Here is a 13,625-nt window from a genome sequence, read left to right as displayed (position 1 = left end):
TTGTAAGCAATTCTTTTATTTATGGTTATTTTTAATGAATAATTGAAATAAAAATATAATAGTCCTAATGCAATAAAAACCAAGAGGACTGACTATATGTAAGTATTGACTTCATAGTTGGTAAAATACATAACACATTGATGAACCCAAGCAGAAGCTCATACAGAAAGTTTTATTAGCAATAAGTGTTAAATTTACAGATATTGTGGAATCAAATTGTCCATACACAGTGAGGCACTCATGGTGAATTCTGACTTATGTTAAAATGAGAGAGACACACTAGCCAAGTGAGCAGTAAATAGAAAATTGTCTAATCCTCTGTGTCCCCTGAATCCTCCTCTTTGGGTTTGGAGAGGAGTTTCATTACTCGGTGTATAGGAGTCTTCACAGACTCATAGTTCCATCCCTTCCTCATAAACATCTTCTCAATCACACCTGGCATCCTGTAGCCCTTGCTTACAATGAAATCTTTGAAAGCAATTGGTCCATAAAGTTCATCAATAATGTCTGGTTCAAGATGCCTTCCATCGGTCAAATGTTCCTTCTCAGGGACGGCTTTAGGGTCGGGCAAAGGCTGGTCATTGGCCAGCTTTTTCCAGGATTTGGGGTCCAGGTACCATGCTCCATACCTTATCTTCTCCCTTTTGGGTTTATAAGGGTCTTCTGGTTTTCGGAGTTTCCTTTCCCAGTTGCCTTCCTGCAGGGAGAATTTTCTCTGCTGTATGTCATCTAGCTGTTTGCAGGGCCTTATATTCAAAGGAAGCTGGCTTATTTTCTTTATTTTGACTGTATTATGGGTGAGTGGGACCTCTAAGTCAACTTCAAACTGTTTCATGAGGTCCTCTTCATCAATGCCTATGTCTCCAAAATTATCATCGATCCATCTGCAGAATTCACGAATTCTTCTTCTTGATTTTTGGAGCCCAGGATCCTTGGGGATATGCATTGTGCATGCTGCATTTGTCTCTTCCTCAGGAAACAAACTGAATAAATATGACTGGAGACTCTCCTTGGCCGTTTCCACGTGGGCTTGGTCTTCAGGTTCCAGGTTGTCCTCCTCGGGAGGTTCCAGGTTGAGCTTCCAGGCAGATTCGGGGTGGACTGCCTCGGGAGGCTCCACGTTCACTGCCTGGGGAGGCTCCAGGTTCACTGCCTCGGGAGGTTCTAGGTTCACTGCCTGGGGAGGCTCCAGGTTCACTGCCTGGGGAGGCTCCAGGTTGACCTCCTCAGGATGTTCTTCACACAGGTGTGTGGGGGTCTTCTTTCTTTCCTTGGTGCCCTCACAATACGCCCACGTGTCCTCCAGCTTCCTGTCAGGATCTAGCACTTCCAGGACCTTGAGCAGGAGGTCTGGAGGGAGAGCTTCCTCCAGATTCGGGCAGTTCGCCAGGGAAAGCTGGGTCAGGCTGGCTTCAATGTTCTCTACAAAGGCCTTCCGTGCTCGCTGGGCTGGCGAGAGCTTGGAACACAGCTCCGCTCCCGTGGGCGGCTGCCTGTGAATCTTTTTGGGCGGAGGGCGGGGAATTCTATGAGCAATCATGGGGAGTAAGCCTTCCCGAGGGCCACGAGTGATCACATCTTCAGCAGATGGACAGCCCGTTCTGAAGTCGTCCAGTCCCTCCTTCACAAATACCCACCGCCGGCTGTCCATGGAGGTGGGGCACTTCGCAAGCTGCTTATTCTGCCTGGAGAGATAGCGGGAAGGCAACCTGTCCCTGTCCTTGAACCAGGGCTTACATTTCATGCCCAGGGGCAAGGGCTCCAGTGGTCCCGGCCCTAGCATCCACTTCTTGCTGGGCTCGGGCTTCTTGTTCAGCTTCGGCCCTGACTGCCACGGCTTGATCAGCCCTGACTCTATGAGCGCCTTCTTCCTCAGGTCCGACTTTAACAGCCACCCCTTGTGGGGCTCAGGTAAGGGCCACTTCTGGCACGCCATGGCACCCTTGGCCCAGGGTGCCTAGGGGCCTCAGGGGTTTGTTGTCCCAGTGGCCTCGTTGCTAGGAGACCATTGCCTGGTGCCGACTCATTCTTATTCTTTCCCGAGGTGGGTCAGCACGTGCCTCTGCACAGCCTGCATTGTCCAGGGATGGACGGCAAGGTTGCATTCTTGCTTGTGGTACAGAACTGTTCCCTTGTATGGGCACTCCTCCACAGGTCAGCTCCCCATTCATCTTTTGATGGACTTTTGGATTGATTCCAGTTTGAAGCTGTTTGGAAATCAAGGGGTCACGAATATTTCACCTGTTCACATCTTCATACAAGTACTTTCATTTCTCCTGGATAAATTATAGGTAACAATTGAAAGGCGGGAGATTCTGAGAGCCAGGTTTTTTCTATGTACTCACAGCCCTCAGGTTTTGATATTTGCCCAAATATGGGTGAGGTGAGTGAGTCATTGGGTATACAACTTAAGATGGCACCCAAAATCCCCCTCAGAAATCAAGATCAATTATCTTTTAAGGTAACATTTCAACATAATCAGAAAAACAGTGCCATATTAAAGCCTGAGGACAAAGGATAGATCGGTGCCCTACTACTGATCCTGTCTTTATTTAAAACCCATGTGTTGTTCAACATCCATTTTCTTTTTACAAATAATATTTGCCCTTTTTGGATACTGTTGTGTTTCTTGGAAACAGCTTGATTCTTTGGTATCCTTTTTAAGATTTGATTTAAATAAACAGAGCAGTTCCCTATGATAGTACATGGCTAAATACTGTTATACCATGCGGTATGTTTAATTAACTGTTCCTCACTACTGAAGCAAGACCCTTCCACGTAAATTATTCAATGCCTGTGCATCTAGAGATCTTCTAGTCTGGCTGACAGTAAAGGTCACTATTGCAGGCCCTGTGTGAGTATCAGTTACCAAGAATCCTTTCCAGTGGTTTCTTTCCTGGCTTCTAGTAATGTATTCACACACAAGCTGATCAGTAATCCCCTGAATCATTCTGGTGGGGGGCAAGATTCTGGAGTTCCCTCTCTTCCTCTCATTTTGCTCTCTGGTTGTCTGCCTTGAGATCTCTACCCACCTTGTTCTCTGTGGTGTCTTAGCTCCATCTGCTCTACATAGCTTTACTGCTGGTCTTTGCCTCTCTGGGCTGTGGCCTAGAAACGGAAGGAATGTGGAGCCATCATAGGAGTCACCTCATTTATTTCCTATCTATGAGGCATCTGTCCCTGCTTCCTGATGTCCAGTGTCATTCATAATTTTATCTTATTTTATTTCATTATTTTTTTCAGGTGTTCCAGGGCATATATCTGATCCCTGTTACTCTACTTTGGCCAGGAGAGAAAATATAATTTACTTTTTTTTGTTTCGTCTCCCTCAATTTGTGAGTCTGCCTTTTCAAAGGTCTCCCACGACTTCTGAGCAATCATGGGGAGAAAGCACTCCCGAGGGCCACGAGTGTTCACATCTTCAGGAAATGGACAGACCTTTGTGAAGTCGGGCTGTCCATCTCCTGGTACCGTAAATTCTTGCTATTCTCCATGATTAGATATTGTAGATCACACCCGCATTATTGAAACAAATGCCTCTTTTAAAATCCATACCAATCTATTTTTTATCCCCTAATACTCAGGATAATCATCTACTTAAATTCCAAAAAATAAATAGTAAACTCCTTAGCATGTAACATTAGGTGTTTTACAATTTCAATGCAGCATGGATTTTTCTTGGTCATAGCCAATAATACAATAATACATAAATTACAGATTAGATGTAATTCTTCAACCATGGCAGCAACTTGAATCTTGTCCTCAAATACATTTTCTATTCATTTAGTTATTCAGCACACATTGGTTCAGTTCTCCTTTTGTATGAGGCAGTGTGTCCAATACTCAAACTCTTGCAATTAAAGATACAAACACTATATTTTCCCTATAATCAATTTCCCATCAATTTTTGCCATCTGATTATTTTATAGATTTTCTTCAGACATCACCCTTGAAGTACATTCTTTCTGAGTAAGTGTTAAGTGAAGCAGGCTGAGATTGCAAATCAATGAAATAGAATTAAATATTTTAATACAGCTAAGATGACTTAAGATGGTTGGTATAAATTAAAATATGAAGCTAAGGAATAGAAAATCAGTGACCACGATTCAATGGGAACTCAATCTATTCTAGAAATCATTGCTTGTAAATTAGTATTATTATTAATATCATTATTAATATTAATATTATTGTTTCCTGCAGTATGAAGCACAGGGAGAATATCTCCATTTAAGGATAAGAACGAAGTAACATTTTCATAGGAAAAATGACAAGTAGCCTAAAGGTAATACCCAGTATATTCAAAGCCCTTTAAAAGTTCACTATTGTCCCCATTTGTCATATGACATATACTTTTTCCAAAAAGGAAAGATAGATGTGCAACAGAAATTACATGTACCCGTTATTGAAATTATCAAGTGAATCCTAGCTGTTTTGGACCATTGGGTAGAAGTGATGTTGAACCTATGACACGCGTGTCAGAGGTGACACGTGAACTCATTTTTTTGGTTGATTTTTTGTTGTTGTTGTTAAATGGCATTTAATTATATAAAATAAACATCAAAAATATAAATCTTTGTTTTAGTATGGTTGCAAATGTCAAAAAATTCCTATATGTTATACCGCACCAGAGTTAAGATAGAGTTTTTCAAAATGCTGACACGCCAAGCTCAGAAGATTCGCCAAGAGCCTCACCCTGGGGACTGAAGTGTCCCAGGTAACATTTTGTTGAAGGTCACATGCCCAGGTGGTGGGGGCAAGAAGGCTCAATCCCCGGTAGGGGCCTACAAGAGGCAACTGATCAATGATTCTCTCTCATCACTAATGTTTCTATCCCTCTTTCCCTCTCCCTATCTCTCTAAAATGAATATATATATATATATATATATATATATATATATATATATATATATATATACTAGTAGCCCGGTGCACAAAAACTTGTGCACTTGGGGGTGAGGGTGAGGGGTGGGGCTAGACCCCTCAACCCGACCTGCACCCTCTCCCATGTTCCGGGACCCCGGCCACTCCTGGCCTAGACACAGGCCTACAGGCTTGGGCGGCCTGGCTCCCGAGGCCCCATTTTATCAAGAGAACAAAGTCAGCGTTAGTTACAGCCCTCACAGAACCTAGTACACTGCATCTGTGCATACAAATGCCTCGTTCATGTGTCTGCTTCACCCTACTGGATTACTAACATCTCGAGGACATAGCTCTGTCTTATCCTGCTTCAACTTCAGTGCCTGGCCTGCTGCTATGGACCTGAGAGGGTTTGTTGAGTGCGTGAATAATGAATGAGTGAATGAGTGAATGAATGAGCGAGTAAGTGAATGAGCAAGCAGCTAAGGGGCGGGAACTTCTGCCGCATTGCCATGGCAACATGGCAGAAGTTCCAGCCTCACACACGGCACCCTGAAGCCCACCCTGGAAAGTTCCCCCCTGTTCCCAGCGGCCTGGGACCCCTCTCCTGGCTGCATACTGAATTACTAACATCTTGAGGACATAGCTCTGTCTTATACTACTTCAAATTCTGTGCCTGGCCTGGTGCCATGGACCTGAGAGGGTTTGGTGAGTGAGTGAATGAGTGAGTGAATGGGTGAATGAATAAGCAAGTAAGTGAATGAGCAAGCAGCTACCTGTTGGGATAGTTGCACTCTGCTTTGGGCTGCCTGACGCAAACCCCGGGAAGTTCTCGCCCTGCTCCCAGCAGCCCCACTCCCCTCTGTAAGCTGCATAGTTTGCGCAGGGCAAAGGCAGCCCAGGTGTGCGTTTTGGCAGATACATGCATTAGCACCTGCCAGCCTCCGATCCCCATGGGAGGGCCGTTTGTGGGAGTGGCCATTGGCAGAGCAGTGCATGAGCAACTGTCAGCCAGGGATCCCTGCGGGAGGGCCATTTGTGGGCGTGGCTGGTGGCTGATCGATCGCTGTGGTCCCGCCGCCAGCCCTGGGTCTGTTCTCATACGGGCCACCTGTTGCCCAGGTCGCAAATAGCAGGCCTGGATGGCAGCAAGGCAGGCAGGATGGTGCTGCCCCGCCCTGCCTGCCATATGCAAATTAGCCACCATCTTTGTTGGCATTTAACCGCCATCTTGGATGGCAGTTAATTTGCATATCTCCTTGATTAGCCATGTCGGAGGTACGGTTAATTACCATGTTTGTCTATTAGATAGGATATATATATATATATATATATATATATATATATATATATATATATATATATAAAATTAGCCAATGAAACATAATGAATTGCCGGGAGCCGGTCCATCCTTGCTGTTTCAAGGGACCTGGCATATATGGCATACTGTTCTTAATGTGTTTGCTCACCTTCTTGGCACTATGTGTTTTAACCAAGGTCTCCTCTCTGAGAAAGGTTGTTTCCCCAGGTAGGGATTTTCCCCTGAAGTTAGGGAGGGAATAAAACCTCTTAACTAAGTGCCAGGCGGGTAATTAATCACTTTAACTATGAACAATCATGCTTAAGCTACATAATCTTTACTCCCTGGAATGAAGATAAGAAACGCCCTAACCTTTGTAATAGAGATTGATAGGATTGAATCAACTGGTATAAATACAGATGTAACAAGACAGCGAGAGAGAGAGAGAGAGAGAACCTACACACAGAACTAAGAAGACAGAATCTACACAGAACTAGAGACAGAAGAACTTCGCTGGAGAGAACATGGCAAAAGATCCTGGACTGAACCTGACTACAGAAATGGGCAAGAGAACCTGACTAGAACCTGGTGACTGAACCTGGCTGGAGAACCTGGAGAACCTAGCAAGAGAACATGGACACAGAACCTGGCTGGAGATCTGAAGCAGAACTTCGCTGGAGATCCAGACCAGAACTTGGCTGGAGATCCTGGTTAGAGATCCTGGCTAGGCTGCTGATCAACTGAACGCTGCCTCCATGTCATTCCTTCTTCACCGACTCCGTCTACGCCTTTGGGAACCCCTGGACCTGCTGGGGTTGGACCCCGGCATCTGGCGCCCGAACAGGGTTCCCTTAGGTAAGTCCCCCCGTACTCGGGACGGATAGGACTCCACTGAAGGAAGAGCGTGGATAGTCTTCGCCGACTCCGTCCACACCTTTGGGAACCCCTGGAACAGGATTCCCCTGGGTAAGCGCCCCCCCCCCATTGAGAACCCCACATTCGGGATGGATAAGACTCCACCAGGGTACTGCAGACCCCCCTATAGCGGATAAGTAGGGTAAGAAGGTGGATAGGACAGGACTTAGATTGAGAAGATGTGCCATACTGAGTCCAAAGAAAGAAGACTCTGTATTGATCTTTAGATTAAGAAGATGTGCCATACTGTGTCTAAAGAAAAAAGACTCCGTATTGATCTTTTAACACATATGCTTGCTAGCAGAGGAGTTAAGGTTACGCCCAGTCAGATGGAATGTTTTATACAAGAAGTATGTCCATGCTTTTCTGAGGAAGGAAAGGTGCCGGAAAGGTAAATGTAAAGGCATGGGAGAAAGTAGGCCCAAGGAGCCTTATCCTTAACCCCACTGCAGCCTTTCCACCCCGGGAAAGTGCAGGATTGGCAAGCTCTCCCTGGGGTGATAGATCAGGACTCAGGTAATAGCGGAAAGCGCCAATCCTATTCTTAAAATGGATACAAGAGAGCATTTCAGGTTTTTCTTTTTAATGCCTGCTTTTAAAAAATAAAAAAGGGGGAATTTGCCGGGAGCCGGTCCATGCTTGCTGTTTCAAGGGACCTGGCATATATGGCATACTGTTCTTAATATGTTTGCTCACCTTCTTGGCACTATGTGTTTTAACCAAGGTCTCCTCTCTGAGAAAGGTTGTTTCCCCAGGTAGGGATTTTCCCCTGAAGTTAGGGAGGGAATAAAACCCCTCAACTAAGTGCCAGGCGGGTAATTAATCACTTTAACTATGAACAATCATGCTTAAGCTACATAATCTTTACTCCCTGGAATGAAGATAAGAAACACCCTAACCTTTGTAATAGAGATTGACAGGATTGAATCAACTGGTATAAATACAGATGTAACAAGACAGCGAGAGAGAGAGAGAACCTACACACAGAACTAAGAAGACAGAATCTACACAGAACTAGAGACAGAAGAACGTCGCTGGAGAGAACATGGCAAAAGATCCTGGACTGAACCTGACTACAGAAATGGGCAAGAGAACCTGACTAGAACCTGGTGACTGAACCTGGCTGGAGAACCTAGCGAGGGAACATGGCTACAGAACCTGGTTGGAGAACCTGGAGAATAGCAAGAGAACATGGACACAGAACCTGGCTGGAGATCTGAAGCAGAACTTCGCTGGAGATCCAGACCAGAACTTGGCTGGAGATCCTGGTTAGAGATCCTGGCTAGGCTGCTGATCAACTGAACGCTGCCTCCATGTCATTCCTTCTTCACCGACTCCGTCTACGCCTTTGGGAACCCCTGGACCTGCTGGGGTTGGACCCCGGCAATGAATGAGCATCAGGAGTTCCAAATAATGTTTCTAGAGCTCTCTTCACTCTTAAATACAAGAGGTTACATTTCTGTATGAACATCAGCATCTTCCAAGTATTCATCCTACTCTGGCTATGGCAGTTAACATTAGGAAATATGGCTATTGAAAAAGAGCCTGCTGTAGTTGTTTACCATCTCCCAAAGCAAATATTTCTGAAGAGTGATTATTGATGTACAGTACTTACCTTTCTAAATTGTCCCATTTTTTTGCTTCTTAAATAGACAGCGTATGAAGATTGTGTCTTGCAGGTAGTTGTTACCATGACTTTGATCACTTATAATAAGCACATTTAAGATAATTCTGATACCTTGTAATGTAGCAACATTTTTCAACATCAGAATATTCCACTGACTTCCCCTTTTAGTTTTCATTTTTTTTAAATCAAAATGACATTGTTTCTGGATCTATTTTTTCATGGATTTATTTTGTTCATTAGATTCCACATATGAGTGAGATCATGTGATACTTACCTTTCTCTGACTGGCTTATTTCATTTAGCATAATACTCTCCAGGTCAATCCATGCTGTTGCAAATATTTCTATCTTGCAAGTGCTTCATCTGTCCTCTAATTGTTTCCTTCTATTAGATATTTCATTTTAATTTTATAAATCTATTTTCTTCCCTTAAAATTCGGAGAATAGGAATTTGAATTTTTGGTAAAATTATCTTTCAGTTCAATATTTTATCTGAGTTTTCCCCCACAATGACATAGTTTTGTGTGTTTATTGTGATCTACTATTTTACCCTCCTCATACATCTGGCAAACCTTTTCCATTTATATTTATGAATAAAGGACTTACTTGATTCACCTCGGTAAGTAGCATGGATCTGATCTAGAATTGTGATGTCCATTTCACTACCAGGGTTTTGTTCAAAATGGGAGAGTGGAGTGTGTTAGTTATTCAGTTTCTTTCTCATTTGGGGATACATGGCATAGAGCTTAAAGGTAGAATAGGAACACTTTCTGATGGCAAAGTAAACACAATATTTCTCACATTAGAACAGTAGTTTGTTTGTTTTTTTCCTTGTAGGAAAATGTGTCCTATTGTTTCCCTTCTCTGCAGGTCTGTAATTGTCTTAAATTCATTCACTGTCTTGGAGTGTAGTTAGGGAGATTAAAAGGCTCAGATGCCAAAGATCTTTACTGTCCTATGTAAGGAGGGATGGGGTAGGGTTAGAGCTGAGCAAGTTAAAACAGATCTGCTCTTCACAGAGCAGCTATTTACTCTCACAATTGACCAAGGATCTTCTGCAGTGTTGCAATTTCATTTACTCTGTTCTTAGAGTAAGGGGTCTCCATCTTGCTACCCAGATGTTAACAAATGTTAATATTTGCATATTTTAGTAAACCAAAAACTGTAGGTTAAATACAAGAATACTTTCTTTTAATCCCTGCCCAATCCCATTCTATTCACCCTTTTACCAGAGGTAAGCACAGCTGTGATTTTAAGGATATGTTTTATACATTTAGCATGTGCATTCATCCACATTCAAAGGGTCGCAGTCCATCCACCTGTCTGCACTCTCATATACATTGTTTATAAGGGGTAGGCTAATTTTTTGTTTTCCCAGGAGCCACGGAATACCTCCTCCTCCACCCAGGTTCACATGAAATAACTCCTCCTCCATGCAGGGTCCCATGGAATACCTCCTACTCCATGCAAGATTCTATGGATTCCCTCTTCCCACCTCCATAAGGGTCATATAGAATCCCTCCTCCCTCCATCAGGATCCTATGGAATCCCTCCTCCCTCCATCCAGGGTCCTATGGAATCCCTCCTCCCTCAATCCAGGGAACTATGGAATCCCTCCTCCCTCCCTCCCTCCATCAGGATCCTATGGAATACCCATCTCTCTCTTCATCCAGGATCCTATGGAATCCCTCCTCCCTCCATCAGGGTCTCATGGTATCCCTCCTCCCACCATCCAGAGTCCTAAGGAATCCATCCTCCCACCCTGAAACATGGTCCTAGGTTATCCCTCCTCTCTGAAACCAGGGTCCTATGGAATCCCTCCTCCCTCTATCCAGGATCCTATGGAATCGCTCCTCTCTCCCTCCAAAAGGATCCTATGGATCCTTTCTCCCTCCCTCCATCTGGGTCCTTGGAAATCCCTCCTAACTCCTCCATCCAGGGTCCTCTGGAATCCCTCCACCCTCCATCAGGGTCCTATGGAATCCCTCCTTACTCCTCCAGCAGGATCCTAAGGAATTCCTCCTCTCTTCATCCAGGGTCCTATGGAATCCTTCCTCCCTCCATCAGGGACCTGTGGAATCCTTCCTCTCTCCTCCATAAGGATATTATGGCATCCCTCCTCCCTCCCTCCAGGGTCTTATGGAATCCCTCCTCCCTCCATCAGGGTCCCATGGTATTCCTCCTCCCTCCATCCATGGTCCTATGGAATCCCTCCTCCTTCCCTACATCAAGGTTCTATGGAATCCCCCCTCCCTCCTCCAACAGGGCCGTATGGAATCCCATCTTCCTATTCCATCAGGGTCCTAAGGAATTCCTCCTCCGTCCTCATCACAGTCCTATAGAATCCCATTTCCCACCTCCATCTGGGTCTGATGGAATCCCTCCTCCCTCCATCAGGAATCTATGGAATCCCTCCTCCCTCAATTAGGGTCCTATGGAATCCCTAATCCCTCCCTCCATCAGGGTCCTATGGAATCCCTCCTCCCTCCATCTAGGGTTCTATGGAATCCCTCCTCCCTCCATCAGAGTCCTATGGAATCCCTCCTCCCTCCTCCATCAGGATACTATGGAATCCCTCCTCCATCTATCCAGGGTCCTATGTAATCCTTCCTCCCTCCATCCAGGATCCTATCGAATCCCTCCTCCCTCCTCCAACAGGGCAGTATGGAAGCCCATCTTCTTACTCCATCAGGATCCTATGGAATCCCTACACCCTTCTTCCATAAGGATCCTATGGATTCCTTACTCCCTCCATCTGGGTCCTATGGACTCCCTCTCCCTCCTCCATCCAAGGTCCTATGGAATCCCTCCTCCCTCATTCATCAGGGTCCTAAGGAATTCCTATTCTCTCTGTCCAGGGTCCTATGGAATCCCTCCTCCCTCCATCAGGGTCGTATGGATTCCCTCCTCCCCCCATAAGTGTCTTATGCAATCCCTCTTCCCTCCTACATCAGGGCCCTATGGAATCCCTCCTCTTTCCTCCATCAGGATCCTTTGGAATCCCTCCTCCCTCCTCCATCAGGGCCCTATGGAATCCCTCCTCCCACCTCCATGACGGTCCTATGGAATCCCTCCTCCTTCCATCCAGCGTCCTATGGAATCTCACCTCCCTACCTCCTATGGAATATCTCCCTCCCGTCATCGGTGCCCTATGGAATCACTCCTCCCTCCATCAGGGTCCTATGGAATCCCTCCTCCCTCCTTCCATCAGGATCCTATGGAATCCCTCCTCCTCCCTCCATCAGGATCCTATGGAATTCCTCCTTCTTCCATCAGGGTCCTATGGAATCCCTCTTCCCTCCATCAGGGTCCTATGGAATCCCTCCTCCCAACTCCATCCAGGCTTCCTATGAAATTCCTCCTCCCTCCTCCATCCAGGGTTCTCTGGAATTCCTCCCCCTCCATCAGGGTCCTATGGAATTCCTCCTTCCTCCTCCAGCAGGATCCTAAGGAATTCCTCCTCTCTCCAACCAAGGTCCTATGGAATCCCTCTTCCCTCCATCAGGGACCTATGGAATCCCTCATCTCTCCTCCAACAGGATCTTATGGAATCCCTCCTCACTCCATCCATTGGGTCCTATAGAACCCCTCCTCCCTCACTCCAGGGTCCTATGGAATTCCTTCTCTCTCCATCTAGGGTCCTATGGAATTCCTCCTCCTTCCATCCAGGGTCCTGTGGAATCCCTCCTAGCTCCATCAGGGTCCCATGGAATCGCTCCTTCCTCCTCTATTCAGAGTCCTATGGAATCCTTCCTCACTCCATCCAGGATCCTAACAAATCCCTCCTCCCTCCCTCCAACTGTATCCTATGGAATCCTTTTTCTGTCTCTCCATCTGGGTCCTTTGGACTCCATCCTACCTCCTCCATCCAGGGTCGTATGGAATCCCTCCTCCCTGCATCAAGGTCCTATGGAAACCCACCTCCCTCCATCAGGATCCTATGGAATCCCCCCTCCCTCCATCAGGGTCCTATGGAATCCCTTCTCCCACCTCCATCAGGGTCCTATGGAATCCCTCCTCCCTCCATCAGGGTCCTGTGGAATCCCTCCGCCATCCATCAGGAACCTATGGAATTCCTCCTCCCTCCATAAGTGTCCTATGGAATCCCTCCTCCCTCCTCCATCCAGGGTCCCGAGCTGCACCTAATTGAGTCCTTGGTGGAGGCTCCTGGATACCTGTTTTAAAACTGAAATGTGAGGGATTTGCTCACAGGAATCAGAGAAAGACCTTTATTTATTTAAGAACCAATGACTTTATTTGAAGAGACAGTGAACCTTGAACACGGAACTTAGGTGCCCGTTTTTCATGGACTATATGGCCATGGGCATCCGTGCACGGGACAGGGAGGCCCCCACGGCTCTCGGGAAGGCAGTCCCGGTCAGTGCTCCTCTCCGTCGCCTATGGTGAGCTTGTGGAGCAGGTCCTCCTCCAGGCCGGACTCGGGGGCCTGCATCTGACGCAGCTGGCTGATGTGGTCTCCCAGCTCCTGGAGGAAGGCCGCCTGTGGGTGCAGGCAGTGGCTCTCCAGGAACTCGCACAGGTGGGCGTCCTCCCGGTGGGTGGCCAGCCGGTGCAGGTGCCGCAGGCCCTGGTCCACTCTCTTCGCCAGGAGCAGGGCCAGCTCCAGGGCCATCAGGCTGCTGTCCCACTCGTGCTGCTGCGGCCAGGGGACATCCTCCAGCAGGACTTGGCCCCTGCGCTGGCTCTGCAGCCACTCCAGCCGCTCCGCCTGCTCCCTCTTCTTGAGGGCCCGCTTCCAGAAGTACTGGGAGCCCTGCTGCCAGGCCCAGTTGTGCCTCTCGAAGTAGCTGGCGATGGAGGTGTACACGGAAGCCGCGTAGAGCTCCAGGCTGATCTGGTGGTTGATGGCGGCCTCGCAGTCTGGATGGTAGCTCTGGCGCTCAGAGGAGGGCGGAGGAGTGGTCAT

General features: G+C 46.7%; 2 protein-coding genes across 2 annotated transcripts; both read right to left on the bottom strand.

The window, feature by feature from the left end:
• Window positions 1-310: 310 nt before the first annotated feature.
• LOC118653543 (protein FAM47A-like) lies at window positions 311-1,936 on the bottom strand. The gene has a single exon (XM_036304199.1). The coding sequence runs from the start codon at window positions 1,934-1,936 to the stop codon at window positions 311-313; it is 1,626 nt and encodes a 541-aa protein (XP_036160092.1).
• An 11,140-nt stretch (window positions 1,937-13,076) lies between these two features.
• On the bottom strand, window positions 13,077-13,625 carry LOC118653542 (ferritin heavy chain-like). The gene has a single exon (XM_036304197.1). The coding sequence runs from the start codon at window positions 13,623-13,625 to the stop codon at window positions 13,077-13,079; it is 549 nt and encodes a 182-aa protein (XP_036160090.1).

The sequence above is a fragment of the Myotis myotis genome, unplaced genomic scaffold (assembly GCF_014108235.1).
Source record: "Myotis myotis isolate mMyoMyo1 unplaced genomic scaffold, mMyoMyo1.p scaffold_m19_p_4, whole genome shotgun sequence".
NCBI lineage: Eukaryota > Metazoa > Chordata > Mammalia > Chiroptera > Vespertilionidae > Myotis > Myotis myotis.
This window is presented reverse-complemented; position numbering and strand designations above follow the sequence as displayed.

What these genes read in the sequence shown, in the direction of transcription:
- LOC118653543 (XM_036304199.1), bottom strand. Translation starts at nt 1,936, where the DNA reads ATGGCGTGCCAGAAGTGGCCCTTACCTGAGCCCCACAAGGGGTGGCTG.
- LOC118653542 (XM_036304197.1), bottom strand. Translation starts at nt 13,625, where the DNA reads ATGACCACTCCTCCGCCCTCCTCTGAGCGCCAGAGCTACCATCCAGAC.